General features: G+C 56.4%; 3 protein-coding genes across 5 annotated transcripts; all 3 read left to right on the top strand.

Annotated features, from left to right (window-relative positions):
* The first annotated feature begins 1507 nt into the window (after positions 1-1507).
* Positions 1508-6524, top strand: Calhm3 (calcium homeostasis modulator 3). 2 transcript variants are annotated; one of them, XM_063244651.1, is made up of 4 exons: positions 1508-2537; positions 2832-3091; positions 3794-4049; positions 5675-6524. In XM_063244651.1, the coding sequence occupies exons 2-4, from the start codon at positions 2976-2978 to the stop codon at positions 6173-6175; spliced, it is 873 nt and encodes a 290-aa protein (XP_063100721.1). In that variant the 5' UTR covers positions 1508-2537; positions 2832-2975; the 3' UTR covers positions 6176-6524. The 2 variants fall into 2 exon arrangements, with proteins under 2 accessions (XP_063100721.1, XP_003475000.1); XM_003474952.5 differs by lacking the exon at positions 1508-2537 and having other exon boundaries at positions 2610-3091.
* Positions 6525-13549: 7025 nt separating this feature from the next.
* Positions 13550-15767, top strand: Calhm1 (calcium homeostasis modulator 1). The gene is made up of 2 exons (XM_003474953.1): positions 13550-14101; positions 15285-15767. Exons 1-2 carry the CDS (start codon positions 13550-13552, stop codon positions 15765-15767), a joined length of 1035 nt encoding a protein of 344 aa, XP_003475001.1.
* Positions 15768-17493: 1726 nt separating this feature from the next.
* Calhm2 (calcium homeostasis modulator family member 2) lies at positions 17494-22047 on the top strand. 2 transcript variants are annotated; one of them, XM_003475227.5, is made up of 3 exons: positions 17494-17805; positions 19250-19970; positions 21241-22047. In XM_003475227.5, exons 2-3 carry the CDS (start codon positions 19416-19418, stop codon positions 21655-21657), a joined length of 972 nt encoding a protein of 323 aa, XP_003475275.1. In that variant the 5' UTR covers positions 17494-17805; positions 19250-19415; the 3' UTR covers positions 21658-22047. The 2 variants fall into 2 exon arrangements, with proteins under 2 accessions (XP_003475275.1, XP_013013750.1); XM_013158296.3 differs by having other exon boundaries at positions 18695-19970.
* The last annotated feature ends 169 nt before the right edge of the window (positions 22048-22216 follow it).

Genomic DNA, 22216 nt, shown 5'->3' with positions numbered 1-22216 from the left:
GCGCACGCGCACGCAGGCATCACTCGCATGAGATGCGCTCATCTCTCCAGTAGGGGGTGCCCTGTCTTAGTAACAAGAGTTCCTCCAATGGCAAAGCTGCGGCTCTCAAATAATACCCAGATTCCTTTTATGAGATTGACACGCTGCCTACTGCACTAAGAAGGCAGAGCTAGACTCCTTTTAAAGCAAGACGAAAAACTCTAGAAGACACCCATCCACAAGAATGTATCTGCAACTCTCCAAGAAAAAACAAAGATAAAACCTAAAGACTGATTCTATGAAAATCTAATTCCAAGTTGATGCATATTTACAGCTGGTTCCAAAAAAACTTTTTAGTAATCATTAAAAAGAAGCTGTGAGCTGGGCATGGGGGTACACGCCTATAATCCTAGCACTGGCTCGACTGAGGCAGGAGGGCAGGCCAGCCTGAGCTAGTTCATAGCAAGACCCCACACCCCACAGCCCAAAAAGAAAGAGAAAAGGTAACAGCTGCAGTAGACACGACTAAGAAGTGCTTGCCTGGCATCCGTGAGGCCCTGGACTTGATCCCCAGTGCTGCCACAAAGGGATAAGTGTGAATTGAAAACCTTTTCTCCAACTATGGTGGCACATGGCTGTGGGCCTGGCTCCTTGGGAGGCTGAGGCAGGAGGAGCACTTGAGCCCAGGGGTTTGATGCCAGCCCAGGCAACCTAGCCCTGTCTTATGAAATACAAAGGATATACTTGGGGTGATCTGAGTAAACTATAGGTTCAATGACGGGAAAAGTCCTGTTGCAGGTGCTAGAATCTTTCCCACAGCAGGAGGCACCAAGAGACCAGTGTGATGTCTGCTTAGGAGAAGGAACAGTGGTCTCTGAAGTCACAGGCAGGGCTTAGCCTTGCCGAGAACTCCAGGCAGCTCCTCCAACCCCAGCCAGGACCCTGGCCTGCGCTTGGAAAGACACACACCACTGCACATGCAGTGCCAGGGAAACAACGATGCAGACTCCAGTTTCCAAATGCTGTGCAAGAACGTGCGAGTGTGGAGGACGGCGGACCAGCATAATGGCTGGGCAGAGCTGGGCAGGGTCGGGGGTCAGGGCCGAGTCCCATGCGAGATAGATCAGAGGATGCTCATCCAGAGAGACCAGAGGACAGCAGGAGGCACAGATAACCATGAGGACCCAGCCCTAGGAAGGAATGACATCGCTGATCCAGGCAGCTAATAGGGCCAGGCTGGGGCTCAGAGGCAGGATGGCAGCTGGCCCTGCCTGCATGAGGAGGGCCAGTAGGAGCCCAGGCGCTGGGCTCTGAGGTTGTGCTCAGCCTGTGGCGGTGCTGGACTAGATGTGAGGGAGTTGCAGAGAAGAAGGTGGGGAAGGAGTCTGGGTGGGTGGGGCCTGGATCCTGTACTCTGATCTATATCCTCTCATCCAGGCCCAGGGGACTTGTGACACCACAAGAGACCTGGGCTGCTCTGGAACCAAGGCTGCTCTGCTCTTCCCCAGGCCAGGCACCCAACGTCAAGGATGGGGTCAGGTGACAGCGGCACTAGGAGGGAGAGACAGGACACAGAGGGGCAGAGACAGGCAGAGAGATGCCAAGACTCAACAGGAACACAGGAAGACACACAGCAAGGCAGAATCAGTGAGGCAGAGGGAAAGACTGAGACAGGGAAGGACAGAGGGAGACGGAGACAGAGAACTTGAAGGCAAGGCCTGCAGCCAACTCACTCAGTTCCCGGGAGGAGAGGTGAGAGGAGGGTACAGGTCAGGTGAGAGCCGACAGGGCTAGGGATGAAACAGGGGTGTCCGCACATCGGCATCATGAGAACCAAGAGCAGCTATCCAAGGTGCAGGCTTGGGCCCCACCCATACATGGGAGGACGTCCCAGTTGGAGCAGCTGTTCCAGGGCCTCCTGCAGAGCCAGGTCACCTGGGGCCCTTGCACCACCTCCTGGACAGCAGGTGGGAGGGAGATCGAAGGTCAGGGGTGGAGGTGGCGGCATCTGCAGAGCAGTCAAGATGGGGAGACACTAATCACAGTCAGGAGGGCCTTGAACCCCAAGCTCAGAGGCTGTGAAAGGCCAGGCCAACTGGAGCAGAGAGGTGTGATTTAGGAACTGTGTTAGGGGGGGACCTGGGCCAGGCATAGGCAGCCCCACAGGAAAGTGGAATGACATGGAGAGAGGGAAGGGTTGCAGACTCCCAGGAGCCTATCCAAAGCCTTCCTGGTTGCTGTTGAGCACTTCGGCCTCCTTGCTTTTGCCGGGCAGCTCCCCCACCTGACTGTCCCTGGCCCACTTCACACTCATGGGGACACTGAGCTCGAGTTGTGCTCACCACTGTTCCCAGGGCCACCTCTTCCTAAAGCCTCCAGGCAGGCACATGTACCCCTCCAGCTTCTGCTTGGCCTAGAGGCCCACAGGAACTCTCTGGGGCCCAACTGAGTCAAGTCATAGTTTTGACCCAGACCAGAAAACACGACTGGCTCCCTGGTCTCTGCCTTACCACACCCAGAATTTGCCTGTGCTCTGAGAGAAGCACACAGCTGTCAGGGTGAGTATCCAAAGTATGGGAGGAGCAGGCGGGGAGGGTGGAGGACAGGATGCTCATTTCCCTAGGGGTGCTTTGGGTGCCTGGTCACAGGGTGAAAAGGAGGGCGTGGTGTAGGGATGCTTGCTTAGGAAGAGCCACCTGTGTCCGAACTCCTCAGCTAGACACTGGAGGCCAGGCTGGGGGCTGGACACAACTTCCCCTGGGCTTCTCAGGCTCTCAAAAAGGAGAGAGTGGCTCCCGGGGAGCCTGGGCCCCGAGTCCCGGGCCATGGACAGGTTCCGTGCACTCTTCCAGCACTTCCAGTCCAGCTCGGAGTCGGTGACCAACGGGCTGTGCCTGCTGCTGGTCGGGCTCACCATCAAGCTCTATTCCTCTTTCGACTTCAACTGCCCCTGCCTGGCGCACTACAACACTCTCTACGGCCTGGGCCTGCTGCTTATGCCTCCGCTCGCCCTCTTCCTCTGTGGCCTCCTGGTCAACCGGCAGTCCGTGGTGATGGTGGAAGAGTGGCTCCGGCCAGTGGGGCATCGCAGGAAGGACGCAGGCATCATCAGGTGCAGTCCACACCCGGGGTGACCTGGTCCATGGCCTGGCCCATGGTGCTTTCTGCTCCTCTCTCTTCCCCAAGTGGGAATCATTATGTATGTCCTCAGGGACATACATATGTCCCTGTTCTTGGTCACCTCTTCATGGCCAGTGCTGAAAGTGTGCTGACACAAGGTCCCAAGACACATCTGTCCTGCTGACCATGGATTATAAGCTGACCTATGCATCAAGGGCCCTGGCAGAATTTCCCATAGTAAGAGGCAATGGTTTGCTTAGGGGGCATCTCCTCCCCCACAACCTCCCCAAGGGCAAGAGCCACACCTGTGCCCTTCTCTCCCACCCTGTGTCCTGAGGGCCTGGCACGCAGATGGCACCCCTTACCCATGCCAGCTGATGGAGCCCATCATGCTCGAGAGCTCCGAGCTTGCTCTCCTGAGTGAACTGAGCTGCATCTTCTCCCCAGCCCCAGGCTGCTCCCCAGTGGGATCCATTTTTGTTTTTGTTTTTGTTTTGTTTTGTTTTTTGTGGTACTGGGGATCGAACTCATGACCTTGTACTTACCAAGCAGAAACTTTTGCCACTGAGCTAAATCCCCAGCCCTCCATTGGGATCCACTTTTAAGGGAGGAGCTGGAGGCACTGAGCAGTGCAGTGACTTGGCCCTATCTTCCAGCCAGGGCAGGCTGACCCCGCCCCCCTCTCTGCTCCCAGGTTCATGTGCTCCTCCGTGCTGCAGAGAGCGCTGGCTGCGCCCCTGGTCTGGATCCTGCTGGCCCTCCTGGATGGCAAGTGCTTGGTGTGCGCCTTCAGCAACTCTGTGGACCCCGAGAAGTTTCTAGACTTGGCCAACATGACGCCCAGCCAGGTGCAGCTGTTCCTGGCCAAGGTTCCTTGCAAGGAGGATGAGCTGGTCAGGGATAGCCCTGCCCGGAAGGCTGTGTCTCGTTACCTGCGGTGCCTGTCCCAGGTAATGGGGGGGGTCCTCCCACAGCCCTGCACCCTCACCAGAGTCCTGCACCAGCTGGGAGGAGGGATTGGACCAGGTCCTTGTGATTTCCTGCAGTCTCTCCTCTCTGCTGGAGACAGAACCAAAGAGCAGGAAGTTCAGGGATGAGGCCAGGGCAGGACAGTGGCTCCTCCTAGGAAGTGGGCACAGACAGGGTCCTCAATACAGATTCATCCAGGATGGCCCCAGTACTGGCACCACTTGGGACACAGCCAAGCCCATCCACAGGAAGCTAGCTTTAGGAAAGCTCTGGAGCTCATTCATGGCATGAGAGAGAGAACAGGGGTAGTGTACACACTGCCCAGGTCCCTCCAGCTTTTAGGATAGTGAAGTGGGCAGGCTGGAGGGACCTGGGCAGTATGTACACTACCCCTGTTCTCTCTCTCATGCCATGAATGAGCCTCCAGAGCTTTCCTGCTGCTAGCTTCCTGTGGATGGGCTCTGGGAGCGGTGGTGATGGGCCCATTCGACCCTGGATTCCATCACCACCACTCCCAGAGCCCATGCTAGGCTGGGTGTGTGGAAGAGCATGTGTGAGAGCAGGTGTGATGGTACCAACCTGTAATCCCAGCACTCAGGAGGCAGAGGCAGGAGAATCACCATAAATTCGAGGTCAATTGGCTGTATAGTGTGTTCAAGGACAGCCTGAACTATCCTGGCTCAAAAAAACTTTTAAAAAAGAACACCATGTGAACCTGTTGCCTGTAGAGCAGATGAGGACTGAGGGAGGTCACGAACACAAGCCTTGCCATTCAGTAGAGACGAAGAGGCACATAGCAAACACAGATCTGCAGTGTGGAGAGAGGACCAGCACTTGAGATCCACTTGATTTGGGTTCAGACAGCGACCCCGGCTGTGGCACTGGGCCCCTGCACTCCAGTTTCTCCTTCAAAACAAAGGAGATAGGCTTCCTCCTCCCACATGCCACTCCTCCTTCCATAGTATAAGTGTAGAAAGCAGCACTGTCGGCACAAGCTTTGATCCAACTCTGCTGTGATCTGCGGTCAAGCCTGGCAAGTGCTTTGCTGTCCACTCCCTGTGTGTGAAATACTCACCTTGAGTTTGAGGCGGGAGGGCCCTGCATAAGGTCAAATGCTATGCTCCATAAATCCAGGGCATCGCCCCTATAAATGCAGGGGACACCAGCTCCAGGTAACACAGGGCTCCAGGCCACAAGCTGCACAGGCAGCCCTGGCACAGAGAGCCGGGAGCGCTTGCTCTGCCTGCTGCAGGCCCAGCCCCAGATGCCCACGTCTTGGATCTGGAACGCCCGTCTCTGCTTTCTGTTCCTGGCACATAGCATCCCACACTCACGGCAGGGGTAGGCACATGAGTGGGCAGTATGAAAAGGCAGAAAAGAGGATGAGCACACGGATCGATCGTGGGGAAATACAGGGAAGGAAGGGTGGAAGGAAGGAGGCATGGACACACAGGAGGAGAGGCGGGTGGCTTGAGAGGAGGGTGGATGGGCAGGCAGGAGAATGGCAGGCGAAGGATGGTGGACCTGAGTCAGAGGACAGGGCGAGGAGGAGAACAGAGGGCCACCCCTGTCACACAGTGCCCCCACCTGCCTCCTCACTACTCAGGCCATCGGCTGGAGCTTCACCCTGCTGCTGATCGTGGCCGCCTTCCTGGCCCGCTGCCTGAGGCCCTGCTTCGACCAGACAGTCTTCCTGCAGCGCAGGTATTGGAGCAACTACGTGGACCTGGAGCAGAAGCTCTTCGACGAGACCTGCTGCGAGCATGCGCGGGACTTCGCACACCGCTGCGTGCTGCACTTCTTCGCCAGCATGCGGGGTGAGCTGCAGGCCTGGGGGCTGCGCCGAGACCCCGTGAGTCTGTGTCCTGAGCCTGCTGAGCCCCCTGAGCCCCCAGAGGACCCAGAGGATCCAGATGGCAGGTGCAGGAAGACCCACCTGCGTGCAGTCTGCAGCCGGGAACAGGTGGACAGCCTCCTGAGCAGCTGGTACTGCAGCAAGCCACCACTGGATCTCACGGTCTCCCCTGGCCTTTGGGGGGCAGGCCTTAGCCATCGCACCCCTGTGGTGACCTCAGGGACTGAGCTCTTCCAGCACACAGATGTGTAGGCCCCCTGCTGGGCTGGACATGGGCAGTGCCTGGTGTTCAGTGGAACCCTGCCAGTAGCCTGCCTTGCTGGCCTGCTTCCCAAAGAGCCTGGTCTCTGTCTAGTTTCTACTTGTGGCTTCCTGGGTGCTCCACAGTCTTGGGTGCACACAGTTCCCCTGGGGCTCTCATCGAGTTTGGTTTGACTCAGAGCATGCGGGTTTGGGCCCTACACCCTCACCTCTAACCCTGGGTAGTAAGGATGCTTCTGGTCAGCAGACCAAACTTTAAAGTAGAAGAGACTACATAGATCTGTTGTGGTTTCTGGGTCCTAAATGATTCTAAATAATAAAGGCAGTCATAAGAGCAGAACATGCTTCTACAATGCCTACCTACATATTTTCATTCAATCCCCACAGTAAACTAAGGAAGGAGGCATGATTCTTAGCGTGTGTGTGTGTGTGTGTGTGTGTGTGTGTGTGTGTGTGTGTGTTGCTAGGGAATAAGCCCAGGGCCTCACAGATGCTAGGCAAGCACTTTACCACTGAGCTTCTTTCCCAGTCCTTTTTAATTTAATTTAACTAATTTAATTTATTTGAGCCAGGTCTTGAAAAGTTACCCAGAATGATCTCAAACTTGTGATCCTTCCACCTCAGCCTCCTGAGTAGCTGGAATTGCAGGCGTGCACCCCTGGGCCAGAACAGCCCCATTTTTTTTTGTCTTTTTCATTTTATTAGTACCAGGGATCAAACTTACGACTGCCTGCTTGCAAGGCAAGCGCTTATGCCGCTGAGCTAAATCCCCAGTCCCCAGCCCCATTTTTTAGAAGAGAAAAATAAGCCATAAGGAGGCTAAGATGCAGCGTCACCTAGAATTGGATCCAAGGCCTGGCTCTGGCGTCTGTGCTCAGCTGCCGCCTAACTCTGGCTTCAGGATCATTCTGAGGATTTGTTTTTAGTACCCTTACTGGGTTTCCTGCAGCTTCTACCAAGGTGCTCAAGCTTGGCTCAAGTTTCCCATGAAAACTAGTTGGTGTCTCTTGCTGGCCACTCTAGTTGAACAGTTTGTATATTTCTGATGAATGCATGTTTCTGTGTTCTGTGTCCAGGGGGCTGAGCTTCCCGGCTCCCCCTTCCCATTTCCCACCAGTTCTCTTCCTAGCCTCACCTGGCCTCCTGCTCAGCCCAGCCTCCTACCCACCTGAAGCCAGCATTGTGTCTCCACTCACCACAGTGCCTACAGCTTGCCACCTGACTCCTGAGCTCAACACAGTCCCTTCCTAAGACTACCCACTGCCCTGTCTTAATTCTTTTTCTCATTGTTGAGGTGAAATACCTGACACCCAAAGCTAAAGGGGGAAAGGTTTATTTAGCTTACAATGTGTAAAGGTTTCAGTCCATAAGTGGCTGGCTCCAAGGCAGCCTGGCTTGGCAGAGGGGCTTCACAGCAGAGGAGAACCAGCTCATGGCAGGCAGAAGACAGCAAAAGCAAGCAAGGGACAAGACAAGCTTCTGTTTGTCCCTTATGTTGTATCCAGGCTACCAGGATTAGAGTGTGCCAAATAAATCAGTGGCCTGATTCAGTAATTGCCCATCCTAATCCTAGCATCCTTAATTCTAACTTTGTACCATAAATCAACCACATACTCTAAATCCAGCCATCTCAGAAAAAAGCTCTACCTATAATCACTTTAGGGTGACATCTAGACACAAGCCATAATAGCAGCCCAGGGGTCCCAGTGAGAAAATGGCACCCTGGTGAGGATTTCTCAAGAACCAGGAATGGGCTTGGCATTCAGCTCAGGGAAAAAAAGTCCTGTCACCAGACAAGATCTGAGATGGTCCTCCTAGAGAGGAGATAGGCAACTCAACATGGCCCAGCAGGCTCTTCAAGTATCATTGCAAAAGCATTTTGGGATGTAACAGTGAGAGGCATCGTCTGATTTACATACAAGACAGATCTGGAAAGGAAGAGAAAACAGGGAGGAACTTCAGCTTGGGCTGTGAAGGGGCACTCTTTTGATGGAGGTCAGACTGGCCTGTCAACAAAGGAATGAGGCTAGTTCTTACAGAGTGGCCGAGGGTGGGTTGGAGCCTAGTTGGTCATTATCTCAATTCTGATTCTGCTTATATCAGGTAGAGGTACAAATTCTCTGTGGTGCATGTGGTCATTATGTATATGTACCAATGCTATCTGATTTAAAAGAAAATCCTGGTGTTGCAAGGTGGCTGGGAAACAGTCCTTATCACTTAACAAGCCAATCTGATGATATCCTTCAAGTGACTGTCTGTTAGGACGGTGTCAGTTTTGCAGACGCTGTCCTGAAATCCAAGGTGGCCATAGGTTTAGGGCAATGGCTGGAGACTTCTGGGTGCACAGGGATGAGAGAACATCCCTGTAAACATCATCTCTTGATATCTTTATTCTGGAAGGTTGGTGATATAAGCAGTGTAAATTCAGGGCTGGTCGACTTTGAATGGCCAGTTTCAGACAGACAGACCCTAACTGATTAACATGCCTGTACACACTGCAGAGCGAGGTCTGGCCCACACGGGAGGCACACACCAAATGTGGTCAAGCTTTGTTCTGCTTTTCCTTCCCCAATGGGCATTTGTAGGCCCCAGTGAACAGTCACAGGTTTCAGAGTACTTTTGCTTCTTTAGCAGAAGCAGCTTTTAAACTCCTGATGGCCTCAGAAGAAAGTAGAGCTAATGTTTTTAATGAGTAACAGGTGAAAGGCCGGCGTGTGCCTGCCCTCTGTCCTTCTGGACTGTCTTCTCCCCTGAACCACCGAGTTTAGATCTTCTGGGAAATCAGCTGCTTTTGTCTGCAGCCCAACAGGAAGAGTTCAGGGGGGAGCTGGGCAATTCTGAGCCTCTACCCCTCCCTGATGACTCACTGCCTACACACACACACACACACACACACATTCACACACCCGCATCACTAGTTCCATCAGCATTTGGCCACAGATGGGCTTTGCTACTTCCTTGGGGCTCTGAGGGCAGTTCCCTGGACCACTGACCATGGAAGCCTTCCCTGGAGCCAGCCCCCTCTATCAGGCCATGTCTGCTCTCCTGAATTCTTGCCATGGGACTTCGTAAGACCAGAAAGTCTCTGCCACCCCGCCTCCCAGCTGTGGTCAGGCCATGCAAATGTCTGAAACAGCACTGGGGTACAGAGCAAAGTAGGCAAATTGTTTGCAGAGATGGAAGGCAGGGTGGAGAGAGACTGAGAGAGGGCCCAGGCTGCACACCTGAGCTCCCAGCCTGGGTAAGGAGCCATGGGCACCCTGCCTTGGGTTCCAAGCAAGCAAAACATGCACTTAAAGAAGCCAACTGCACTCAATACACTTGCCCTCCCCTGATCATCCAGAGAGCGCTTATCGCTCAGAGAGCACTGTATGGGGGGAGTAGAAAGAGAAATCACGGTGTCCCACCCTGCCCGTCAGGCCCGCCTTGTCTATCAGGGGCAGTGGTGGGCACAACAGCGCTGCTGACCCAAAGCCAGTGGTGTGATACAGCAACAGCAAGCTAGAGTCGCAGGGTTCTGCAGGGAGAAGGCTCCACGTCATGCAGCCTTGGCAGCTGCAGCCCCTGCCTCTACCAGGTCCACAGGCGCAGGAAGATCATGGAAACCTCGAAAGGACTGTGACTTTGTCCTATAGGCAGGGATGACTCAGGCGGCCAATTCCCCATTAGTCCTCATGGAGTGAGTTCTAGGTGCCTGAGGTCTGACCGGCATGGGATCCTCACCACGCGTGGGCTTTCTCCACTGTCCTAGGCACTCCCGTCCCTTCCAGGGTTTCCTGGGGGCGTCTTCCATGTACACAGCTATCCTCCCACCCTTGTCCCAGGCCTTACTCCTGGGGACACAAGACAGGAGAGCCTGTCATTGGGGACCCAGGTGGCTTCATAGAGGGGAGCCTTCCCACCACCATGTCACACTGGGCTGGCCACTGCTGCTTTGCTTTGCTGTGTTCCTGTCCAGCCTGACTAATGCAGTGTACATTTTGAGCAGGACACTTGGCAAGCAGCACTATTGGTCTCAACAATATGCTGGTGTGGCAGACAGGGGTCACCTCTATCCTCTGGGTAAAGTTTGTGGCCCTGGGATTGTGCATGATGCCTAGTGGCAGAGCACATGTTCAGCATGAACAAGGCCCCGGACGCCACATGCAACACCACAGTGAAGTCCTCGTGCTTCCGGTGACACAGCCTGATGGCCCTCAGCTTCCTGGGAAGCTCTGTCCATGCTGGTCCTGCCCCATCGTCCACGCTCTGATGCTCTGCTCATGTGGGTGACACACATTGCCGCTCCTCTCTGCAGAGTGGTCATCTCCCTCAAGTCATCTTCCTCCCAGCGGGCACCTGCACGGCCTAATACAGGGGCTCCACACATGCCAAAGTCTGCCACACAGCTGGTTGCTGTTGCCATTACAGCATTCTGGGCCCATGTGCCAGGGGCTCACTGCACACCAGCCCTGTGATGAGTTCTTCACCTGTGTCACCTCGTCCCGGCCACCTATAGAGCCCATGAGTCTCTGCAGGTCATAGAGGGGAGGCTGAGGCGCTCTGGCGAAGGCTGGAAGTCCTGGGCCAGCATGGGGCAGGGTTGAGATTTCAACCCCCATTGCTGCTTAGATGTTCTTGACTGTCAAGGCCCACAGCAGACACAAAAGACGGCAGGGAGGAGCTGGCCTCCAGGCAGGGCCCATGGATCAGCTGGGGGGTGCTCAGGAGTATCCAGTCCCCCCTGGACTTCCACAGCAAAAGCCCTCAGGTCGGGCAGCTTAAGCAGCACACCCTTTTTCCCTAAGGCTCTGGCTTCAGGGTTCAGCTTCTTCCCAACCACAGGAGGCCACCTTCCTGTGGCCTTCACTTATGGAAGGAGGACAAGAGAACCCTTTGGCTCCTTTCTTTGTTTGCTTGTTTTTGAGGTCCAATGAACTCTGGGCCTTCACACTGAACCCCAACCCTTCTTTCTTTTTTATTTTGAGACATGCTCTCTAAGTCACTAATTGCCCAGGCTGGACTTTCAATCTTGCCTCAGCCTCCCAGAGTGTTAGGACAACAGGTGTGCCCACCACGCCCAGCTCAGTCCTTTTCACCAGGACATTTAGCCCCTTCCTTTGAGCACCACCCTCATGGCCTCACCTCCCACTGCCATCCAGGGTTCAGCATGGGATCCTGGGTGGGGCCGTGGCACGCACTGAGCCAAAGCTTCCCTGGCAGCCTGTGTCCCCCTGGGAGAAGACAGGGAGGCTCTTAGCCACAGCTCAGGTGGTCATCCCGCGTTGCCCCTTGTTGGGAAACCAGCCCCACTGCTCCACCTACAAAGAGAGGAGCTCCTAACACTCTTCACATCCTTGACCTAGACACAAGGATCACAGAGGTATGTGACGCTCTGCAACCGAGGGGGTAGGAGACATCCACCTGGAACCCCAAGCAAAGCTATTAGATTTTCTTTATCCTACATAATTCTAAGAAAGAGGAAATATGAGGCAATAGGAAAGATATTAAATACTGAATTTTTAAAATGTCCAAATGGTGGGGCTGGGGATTTAGCTCAGCGGCATAAGCACCTGCCTTGCAGGCAGGCGGTCCTGAGTTCGGTCCCCGGTACCGATAAAAATGAAAAAGACAAAAAAAAAAAAAATGGTAAACCGTGTGTGGTGGCACATGCCTGTAATCCCAGCACTTAGAAGGCTGAGGCAAGAGGATCTTTGTAAGTTCCAGACCAGCCTGAGCTACAAAGTGAGCTCAAGGCCAGTGTGAACTGCTTAGTGAGGCCCTGTCTCAAAAAAATTAAAAATGATACTATGGTTAGAACTTGCAAGGTTTGCTCGTGTGGTTAGGGGTCTGGACAGAGGCTGGGCGGCACCCTGGAGCGCCTCCTTCTGCCTTCCTGAGCAGCCCACCCACCTCTGCACACCCACCCCCCGAGGCCCTGTGCCCCTATCAGCCAGGCCCACCCATAAGGCAGTGGACATCAAGGATCATCCACCTCCCTCGATGAGTCTCCCTTATCCTGCTCCCCCCATGGGGTCCCCGGGGAGTCCCTACAAAGGTCTTTAAGGTGCCACCAGCCAGCACCTCCTGGTGTCCCGGGGCCAGCCTCACGGCTGGGAGAGCAATATTCTCACTGGCCTGTACTCTATTGTGACACATGGCATGTCCACCTGGACTAGCAGACCAGGAGAGAAGCCCCATTCCCTGACCCATCTTCCACCCTGCACTCCTACCCTGTGAGAGGGTCAGCCCGGCTCACAACTAGGTAACTATGAGCTGATACAGCTTAACCTCTCCGAGCCTCAGTCCCAACCTCTGACATGGGGACAGCAGGACATATTCCTTGGGGCGTGTAAGCTCACTCACTGCCTGCTAAGTGCCCGGCACAGGACTCTGCACTGGGGAAGCTGGGCCAAACCAGTTCTTGCAGTCATACAGGGACACACGACATGAAGGCCGCTAATGTAGCTACACACACACACACAACACACACCACACACACATATGGATGGACGGACAGATGGCACGAGCCAGCTCAGATCTGGGGGACAAATCCATGGCCCCAACTGACACCCCGTCAGGGCTCGGCTCCCTCTCCACCTTTGTGCCCTGACCCAACGGGAGCTATGAGCTGGAGGCAGACCTGTCCTGCCCTACTGGGAGAGCCATGGGCATCAAGGGATGCCTCAGGCCCAGCCCTCAGGGACTCGCCCGCTAGCCCTGCAGACACTCTAGGCACCAGGGATGAAACCCCATTGCCATACACTTTTTGCATTTTGAGCCAGGGAGGTAAAAGTCAGAGATTGAGCCACGGAAGAGTTTACTGTCCACAGCCCACGACACACCAACACCCCCAGAGACACGGCAGGCTGGGCATACAGGCATCTATCTGTCTGATCCACTCAGCAGGCAGCCTGTCAAACCCTCCAAATCCAGAGCATCACATTCCATGCTATGCTGTGTTAACAACACCTCCCCCTTTTCCTCCTCCACCTCCACTGTGCCCAACATTGACAGCACCATCCCCACAGCTACCATCCTCCTGTCTGTGCGGCCTGCCCTCGCCCCTCCCACACCCATAGAGAGCTGGTCCCCACCAGGTGTGGCCGCCTGCACTCTCAGGGCCAGAGGCAGCTGCAGAGAGAGAAGCGCTGGGGTAGGGGAAAGGGAGGGTCCAGCTGCACCCAGAGGATTGGCTAGGCTGCATCCTCTCGGTCAGCACCTGACTGGGAGGCGTCTCAAAGTGACAGTGACCCCAGCCACTGCCCTGAGCTCTGCCAGTCCCAGCCAGGAGGTCCAAGTCATGAGGGGTGTGCCCCGAGGGCCTTGAGAGCCACCTCAGAGGCACAGGTGAGGTAGGGAAGGCCGCCAGCTGTGCAGGGTGCAATGGACAAGTTCCGGATGATCTTCCAGTTCCTGCAGTCCAACCAAGAGTCATTCATGAACGGCATCTGTGGCATCATGGCACTGGCCAGCGCCCAGATATACTCAGCCTTTGATTTCAACTGCCCCTGCTTGCCGGGCTACAATGCGGCCTACAGCGCAGGCATCCTGCTGGCGCCCCCGCTGGTGCTCTTCCTGCTCGGCCTGGTCCTGAACAACAATGTGTCCATGCTGGCTGAGGAGTGGAAGCGGCCCCTGGGCCGCCGGGCCAAGGACCCTGCTGTCCTGCGCTACATGTTCTGCTCCATGGCACAGCGTGCCCTCATCGCCCCGGTCGTCTGGGTGGCCGTCACCCTGCTGGACGGCAAGTGCTTCCTCTGTGCCTTCTGCACCACTGTGCCTGTGGCTGCACTGGGCAATGGCAGTGTGGTGCCCACACTACCTGCCCCTGAGCTCGCCCGCCTGCTGGCCCGGGTGCCCTGCCCTGAGATCTACGATGGCGGCTGGCTGCTGGCCCGAGAGGTGGCTGTGCGCTACCTACGCTGCATCTCCCAGGTGAGGGACTCGGTCTTCTCACAGACTGGGGAGCTCTTGGGGAGGTCCTAGCCCACCCCATGCCACTGTCCCTCAAGTGGAGTCAGGGCGGGGCACTCGAGGCCAGAGCCTCCCTGGGACCATCTTTGTCCTGAAGCCCCAGGATGGACTCCACAGCTTGGCCATTCCTGCCTCCTCCACTCTCAGCTCTGAGTTTAGAAGCAGGGGAATTTGCATCCTTTGCCTCTTCCAGGACTAGGCTTGGGTGAAGTTGATAGGTAGCTAGGCATTTGGGTACATTTCCCTGGCAAATACCCCCAGCCAGCACCTCCCTGCTCAGGGAGCCAGAGGGTTGGGAGGGAGTGAGGGGCTACACGGTCGGGAGACCTCAGGGTCAGGGGGCTCCCCACCAGAGGGCAGAGGGCAGGCATCTGGGCCAGCCCCCTGTGGGCAGGAGGAACCTGGGCACCCACTTTGGTGACACAGAGCCCTCCCTGGGCCTCCCTCGTCAGGCTCCTGTCACTACCCAGAAGCCCTTCCTGAAGGTCCAGGCCTCCCAGGCCTGCTCCTCTCCTCAGGCCTCTGGTTAAGTCTTGCCAGGCCCCAGGCAAGGGCAGCCATTCCTCCTCATCACAAGCAGAAAGGTTCCAGATGCCCCAGGCTGCCAGACCTGTGGACGGGTTTCACTTGCCCTGCAGAGGCTCAACTCTGAAGTCAGCTTTAGAATTCTTTGGTTTCAACTCGAAATCAAAAATATCCACAAGAAATCAGATTTCTGGCATCAATTGAACCATGAGCAGATGTAGCCCCTCTTGGCGCCCATGAGCTCAGTGCGCAGCTTCTCACAAGAGCCCCAGGAGATAGGCCTTGTGACCACCAGGACCATTCTATGGGTGAGAAAACACACAGAAGCTATCGGCTCTGCTCCTAGTCAAGGAGCAAACAGTGGAGGCAGGGTCCAACCCAGGCAGTCTCAGTCCATGCTCTGGAGTTAACCCCAGCCCCTGAGTTTCTTGCCATGGGAAAGATGTCATTCCTGCAAGGTAGATCCATATATGCCCATTTTATGGGTGAGGAAACAGAGACCAAGAGGCGAAGTCACTCATCCAGGTCTCGATGTCCTGTGTCAAGGCTCAAGGATGCCATGGGGGTCTGGGAAGCTGGGAGGGGGTGCTCAGGCCCACTGACGCTGCCATCCCTGCAGGCGCTGGGGTGGTCCTTCGTGCTGCTGACCACGCTGCTAGCCTTCGTGGTGCGCTCTGTGCGGCCCTGCTTCACGCAGGCTGCTTTCCTCAAAAGCAAGTACTGGTCCCACTACATCGACATCGAGCGCAAGCTCTTCGATGAGACATGCACTGAGCACGCCAAGGCCTTCGCCAAGGTCTGCATCCAGCAGTTCTTTGAGGCCATGAGCCACGACCTGGAACTAGGACACGCCCATGGGGCACTGGCCACCACCACGGTGGCCTCCACTACCCCCAGCCCCACCGATGGCACCTCGGAGGAGAGGGACAAGCTTCGTGGTATCACTGACCAGGGCACTATGAACAAGCTGCTCACAAGCTGGCACAAGTGCAGACCTCCCCTGCACCTGGGCCAGGAGCAGCCGCTACTGGGCAATGGCTGGGCAGGAACTGGGCCTCAGGCACCCCGCAGGGAGGTGGCCACCTACCTCAGCAAGGTGTAGACTCTTGAGCCCACAGGAAAACGAAGGGCCCAGTGCTGGTGGGAGGTGCGGGGGGGGGCACATTCCTAGGCAGCCAGCTGCCTCTGTGAGAAAGGAGCCTTGATGCTGGAGGGCACCTCATCAGCTGCTCGAGACGCTGCCCTGAAGGTCCTGGGGCGGGCATCCCTAAACAGTATTCTAAGTGTCAGGACTGGATTGTAGGGCCAGGGCCAGAGGACCAGCACCTGGCCTCCCTTTCTAGAGGGGCTGGTCTAATCCCTGGCTCACTGTCTCCTCCCAGGCCTCATGGGCTTGTGGTCACTGGTTTTTCTTACTTTGCTCCTGGTACTGGTGGTTGAACCCAAGGCCTTTGCTACAACCTCAGTATTTTTTCTATCTTGAGGTGGGATTTTTCTAAGGCACTAAAGTCCCCAGACTGGGTTTGAATTTACGATCCTCCTGCCTCAGCCCTCCCAGGTACTGAGATTACAGGTGGACACCACCATACCTGGCTAACTTAATTTGTGGCTTTTGAAGATCTCTCTTCCCCTAGGCTCAGGGACTGGGAAGCCATCAAGCCTTTCATGATCTCAGTCAGTGTCTCCTGGGGGAGGCTGAGCAGCCGGAGGTAGGCTATGAGACAATACCTCGGGAGGGACATGTCTAAGGGACGAGAGACAAAACAACAGGCCAAGAGCCAGGTTGCAGTGAGGAGGCTGGGCTACGTGGCCACGTCCTCATGGTCAACTCTGTTCAGGACACCAAGAAGTGTGTCACCAGAGCACCAGTGTCCCCACACCCTGACCTTAGGGGCTCCAGGCCAAGCTCAGGCTTGAGAAGTCTCTTCTTTCCTCACAGACCCACCCTTACAGATCCACCCGGGGTCTGAGGAGACTGGGGTGGAAACGGCTTCAAGGTGGGCAGCACGGGCTCTACCACGTTGCTGGCCAGGTGTTTCATTTTCTGTGCCTCAGTTTCTCCTCCAGGGATAAGGGCACCTACCTCGTGGGCCCGTATGGAAAAGCATGCAACATGTGGTGCCCATATTCATTCATGCCTGAACTCCAAGGCACCCTTTGCCCTTCCCCGGGCGTGCAGACGGCACCTAGAGAACAGAGACACTCAGGCTGCTACTGGTCAGGGAGGCAGAGATGGGCTCCTATCGGTATAGCTTTTAGCCCACTTGGTCCTGGGAGGGGTTCCAGCTCCCCTCACTGCCCCAAGGTGTCTCTGGCTGTGTTTGCAAGGAGGGCAGAGCGCTGTGGCGGAGGTGGGCTTGGAGGGCAACAGGGATGGGGATGGGTGGCTAGGGAAAGATTAAGCCCTGGACTGACAGCACCAGGTCCCAGGCAGGAGCCCCAAGCCTGGCTGTGAGGTGTTCAGACTGCTTCTTGGAATGGTGGTGAGGATGGAGGGAGGGCACGCTCAGAGGAGGAGTTGGGGCCATGTTTGGTAAGGGGCAGGATCGAAGCAAACAGAAGCAAAACTCTGCTCCCTCTCCCTTCCTCCTGCCCTGGGCCTCAGGGGATCCCAGGGCATGGAGCCAGAGCCCAGGCCAGCTCCCCCTGAGGGGCCCCACCCGGCTGGCTGCTGAGGTTCCCCATCACCCCGGTGCAGAGGATGCCATGAAGCATGGACAGGGCACTGAGGAGCAAGCCAGGGGCCGGGGACAGCTGCTGTGAACCAGAGCCCGCTTTCCACTTCCTCCCCTGGCGCCGCCTTGCTACCTCCCCTCCTCCCTCCCTTCCCCCCCTCCCCCAGGCTGTTTTTCCACTTGCAAGCAAATATGTTCCGTCCCACTCCTACTTCTCTTTTATGGAGTTAAAAGTGTCTGTGGACTCGTAGACAAAAAACAGTGAAGACGACAGCCCCAGGCTCTGCTGGTCTCAGCCTCCAGCCCTGTGCAGAGGCAGCAGGAGAGAGCAGGGTAGGCAGTGGGACACTTCGGGTGCCGCCTGCATCCTCAGCCAGTACCTGCCAGGAACCTGCCGTGTCTGTGCCTCCACCCGCCTGGGAACCCAGCCCTCAGAGGCCAAGCCACAGATGCCTCTGACCCCAGGTAAGGAGGGCCCCTCCCCGGGGTGTGCTGGTCTGGTCAGTTGCTAGGGCACAGGGCAGGGTCACACAGGCAGCCCAGAGGTACTCTGAGGCTGGAGAGGGCCCCAGCAGAGTCCTGAGTGACCCACAGGGATGGTCCCAGGGAGAGGCCCCAGCTTGGGGTCCGACCTACTCCTCGGGTGAGGCCTCCTTGGTGCCTGAGCAGCCTCACTCTCTAGTAGAAGCAAGACCCTGGCACAAGTCTGGGAAGAGGGCTGATCCATCCTTGGCTTGTCACTGCCCTGTGCTGCCATCTCATACCCTATTCTGGGCAGATACATGGGCCCAGTTAGGTGCCCAGAAACCAAGAGAGAAGGGAAAAGAGGAGGAAATGCATTTATTTTCAGAAATGTAGCCAAGTCTCTTTCCCAGGGCACTTGACATGAGAGCCTCTGGGTAAGGCCAGACTTCTGGTGACCACATGTGCACACACCCTGCCTAGATGGAGAAGAGGGGAGGGTGTAGATGCAAGGCACACTCAGAACGCGGCCGCCGCCAGGGAGTCTTGTTTTCCAACCCAGGATGGGGAGGAACTGGGGACACACCCTGTGCAAGATCTGGGCAAGGGGGGTGGAGCCTGGGGAGTTGGGGCGCAGCTCTGCAGTAGCCCGAAGCCACAGCCATTTTCTGGCAAGCTGCCTGCTTGCTGCAGGCGACCACCACCAGGCCAAGGGTTGGCTCCAGGACAGGTGGGCAGACCAGGCTCAGCCTCTCCAGGGCTTCCTGTGGCTGGTGAGTGGGCGTTTCCAGGTCTGGAGCATAAAGCATGGCCCTGGGAGGAGGGTCCTGAGAGGAGGAGATGGAAAAGGCAGAGGTCTAATTTAGCTCAGATTCACTGCGTTCCTCCGTAGTTCTGGGTTCCAAGTCCTGCCCAAGGACCTCCATGTCTATCCGGCCGTGAGCAAAGCCTTTTACCCTCTCAAGAGCTTCACTTCCTGCTTGGTCTCTGAATCCTCCCTACCCTGAAGACCTCACAGGGTGATCAAAGGCAGGACCGCACATTTTGTACAATTACTAGGTATCGTTTATTTTCCAACATTCCTAGCAAGACAGCAGCTTTTATCTGCTTTCCAGAGTAGCACACTGAGGCCAAGCAGATTTGAATTGTGTGGAGAGCCTGGGTCTCCAAAGTGAGGTCTTACACACCCCACCCTCACCACTGACTGGAAACCTCTTTCTTCCCTCCAAAGTCCCAGGCCCCTCTGAGCGTTAGCATGGCCTGGATCCCGCAAGGCCACCCTCGCCCCGGCCTGAGGGAAGTTAGTGGTAGGAGACCTGAAGTGCTTGTGGGAACTCCCACCCCCCAGGGGCCTAGGCTCCTTCCTTCCTTCCTCACCCGCCTTCTCAACTGGACGTCCTGAGCCTCCGCTGAGGCAGACATTTAGGGCTTATCTGCTGTTTTGTAGGAAGCACCATGGCAGCCACTGTAGGTAACAAAATGGCACAACGCTACCCAGCCTGCGGGTGACCCCCGCCTGTAAGCCTTCCTAGTCCCATCTGGAGCCATCGACCCCACTCACATCTCCCTCCTCCCCCACCCCGCGCTCCGCCTGCCTCAACCCACCCGTCACCATGGCTGCCCTGATCGCAGAGAATTTTCGCTTCCTGTCACTCTTCTTCAAGAGCAAGGATGTGATGATTTTCAATGGGCTGGTGGCTCTGGGCACAGTGGGCAGCCAGGAGCTGTTCTCTGTGGTGGCCTTCCACTGTCCCTGCTCGCCGGCTCGGAACTACCTGTACGGGCTGACAGCCATCGGAGTGCCTGCCCTGGCCCTCTTCCTCATCGGCATCATCCTCAACAACCACACCTGGAACCTGGTCACTGAGTGCCAATATCGGAGGACCAAGAACTGCTCAGCTGCACCCAACTTCCTGCTCCTAAGCTCCATCCTGGGCCGGGCAGCCGTGGCCCCCGTCACCTGGTCAGTCATCTCCCTGCTGCGCGGGGAGGCCTATGTCTGCGCTCTCAGCGAGTTCGTGGACCCTTCCTCCCTCACAGCGGGGCCAGAGGGCTTCCCTCGAGTGCACGCCACAGAGATCCTGGCCAGGTTCCCTTGTGGTGAGGGCCCAGCCAACCTGTCAGACTTCAGGGAGGAGGTCAGCCGCAGACTCAAGTACGAGTCCCAGGTAAGCGCCTGGACGCAGGGACTCTCCTCCCCAGGCGGCAGGCGCACAGCGGCCTTGGGACACTGGCTTCGGGGAAAGTGCTGGTGACTAGAATGTGGCTGGTTGGCTTGGGAGTCGGGCTTTTTGGGCAAGGGTCACAGCGAGTTGGGAATTTGGTGCTGGGCCTTGGTTGCGTTGAGCTCATACTGCCATTGGGCTCCAACTGTGGCTCTCAGAGCTTTACAGTGAAAGGGGCATGCTTCTGACTTGACAGGCCACACACAGGCCTCTGACCTTAGCGGGTCTGCACATGGCCCCCTGCAGGTCAGCGCAGTCACTGTAGCTGAGCTGGCTCTGAGACCAGCACATCCCGTCCCACAGGCTGGGCCTCTGGCACCTGCTCAAAGACATAAAGGCGGGGCCGTATGGGCTGTGTTAGGAGGCCACAGCCACCTGACCCCATGGGCAGCCTCTGCTCCATTCCAGAGTGGTGGGGCCAGGGAATGCGAGGGAAAGGCAGCCCCTCGAGCAGAAGTGTAAACTGAGTGACCTCCAGGGTAGACGGAAAGGAGCATGAGCTTCTCCAAATGGCCTCTTGTCCCAGGAACATAAACCCAGGCAGCCAGAGGGACAGGGTGGTGACAGCACCACAGAGAGAAGGTGTAGACACAAGAAGTATGTTAGCTGGGGTGCAAACACCCAACGGTCTCTGCATAGACGCAAACGTGTCTTCATAACCTGCCCTCAGCATGTTCATGTCCGGGCTTTCAGGCAAGGACGTGGATGACCTGACAACAAGGCGCCTGCTCCCAGAGGGCCTCCAGAGTTCTCCTGGAGGTAGCCTGAGGCTAGCCTGACAGCTGAAGTGTGTTGTGTGTGTGGTGCGGGGATCAGACCCAAGGCCTCATATCCAGCCTCTGGAACTACACCCAGACCTTGAACTGGGCTTTGGCAGGATGAGATGGGGAGAAGGGAGCTTGGGGTTGAAGTGGTAGCAGAAAATGCAGTCTAAAAACAGGGCAGGAAGCCAGGCACGGTGGTGCATACCTATAATCCTAGCACTCGGGAGCTGAGGCAGGAGGTTTACTGCCAGTTCTAGGTCAGCATGTGGGCATAAGGCCAGCCTGAACTGAACAGAGCCAGACCCTGTCGCAAAAATAATAAAGACAAAGCAGGTGCAGGTAACTGGAAGGGACGGCCTGCCTCCCTTGTCCCTGGTACTTGAGCTCCTCTGTGGGGGTGGCAAGGGGCTGCTCTCGGTCCCCTCTAAACCTGCCTGTCCCCTGACCAGCTCTTCGGGTGGCTGCTCATTGCCGTGGTGGCCATCCTGGTGTTTCTGATCAAGTGCCTGAAGCATTACTGCTCACCGCTCAGCTACCGCCAGGAGGCCTACTGGGCACAGTACCGCACCAACGAGGACCAGCTCTTCCAGCGCACAGCTGAGGTGCACGCCAGGGTGCTGGCTGCCAGCAATGTGCGCCGCTTCTTCGGCTTTGTGGCTCTCAACAAGGATGACGAGGAGCTAGTCACCAAATTCCCGGTGGAGGGCACGCAGCCACGGCCGCAGTGGAACGCCATCACCGGAGTCTACCTGTACCGTGAGAACCAGGGCCTCCCACTCTACAGCCGCCTGCACAAGTGGGCCCAGGGTCTGGCGGGCAACGGCAGGAGCCCCGACAGTGTGGAAATGGCCCTGCTTGCCTCCTGATGCCTGGCGCTCCACCTTGGCACCAGAAGGGTTTCCTTTCCCAACCACTGCTTCTTGGGTGAACAGGCTGAGGGAAGGCGGCGAGGTCAGCTGAAGAAACACCCTTCCTGACCCTGGTGCCACCAGCTGCTTGGTTCACAGCTTCAGGGTAAACTCTTTCCCATTGCGGGTCCTTACTTAACAGTGCGTGGACAAACTGCTGGTGGGACTCCAGGCCAAGAAGCCCCAAGCCTGCAGAGCAGGTGATAGTGGCCTCACGGGTGTGCAGTTAATTTATGTCTAACTGCAGAACAGGGCTTGGCTGTACACTGCTGAAAGCTGCCTTCGTTGTAAGCCTCTGGCTTGATTTTTTGTATCTAAATTTCATAAAGTTTTTGTTACCATAACGGACTACGCTGGTGTCTGGTGACTGAATGGGTGAGGGGTCAAGGCTGAAACAGACCACATGGGTGGTGGTCCTGCAGGGAACACCAAGTGTCCAAAGAGGGTGAGATCCCTAGGCAACTGGCTTTGATCTGATTTGGTAGGGGTCAGAGACAGCCTGGCCCTCCCTAAGGGA

This window comes from Cavia porcellus, unplaced genomic scaffold (genome assembly GCF_034190915.1).
Source record: "Cavia porcellus strain 051 isolate PalLab524CR breed Dunkin Hartley unplaced genomic scaffold, mCavPor4.1 scaffold_2, whole genome shotgun sequence".
In the NCBI taxonomy this organism is placed as follows: domain Eukaryota; kingdom Metazoa; phylum Chordata; class Mammalia; order Rodentia; family Caviidae; genus Cavia; species Cavia porcellus.
This window is presented reverse-complemented; position numbering and strand designations above follow the sequence as displayed.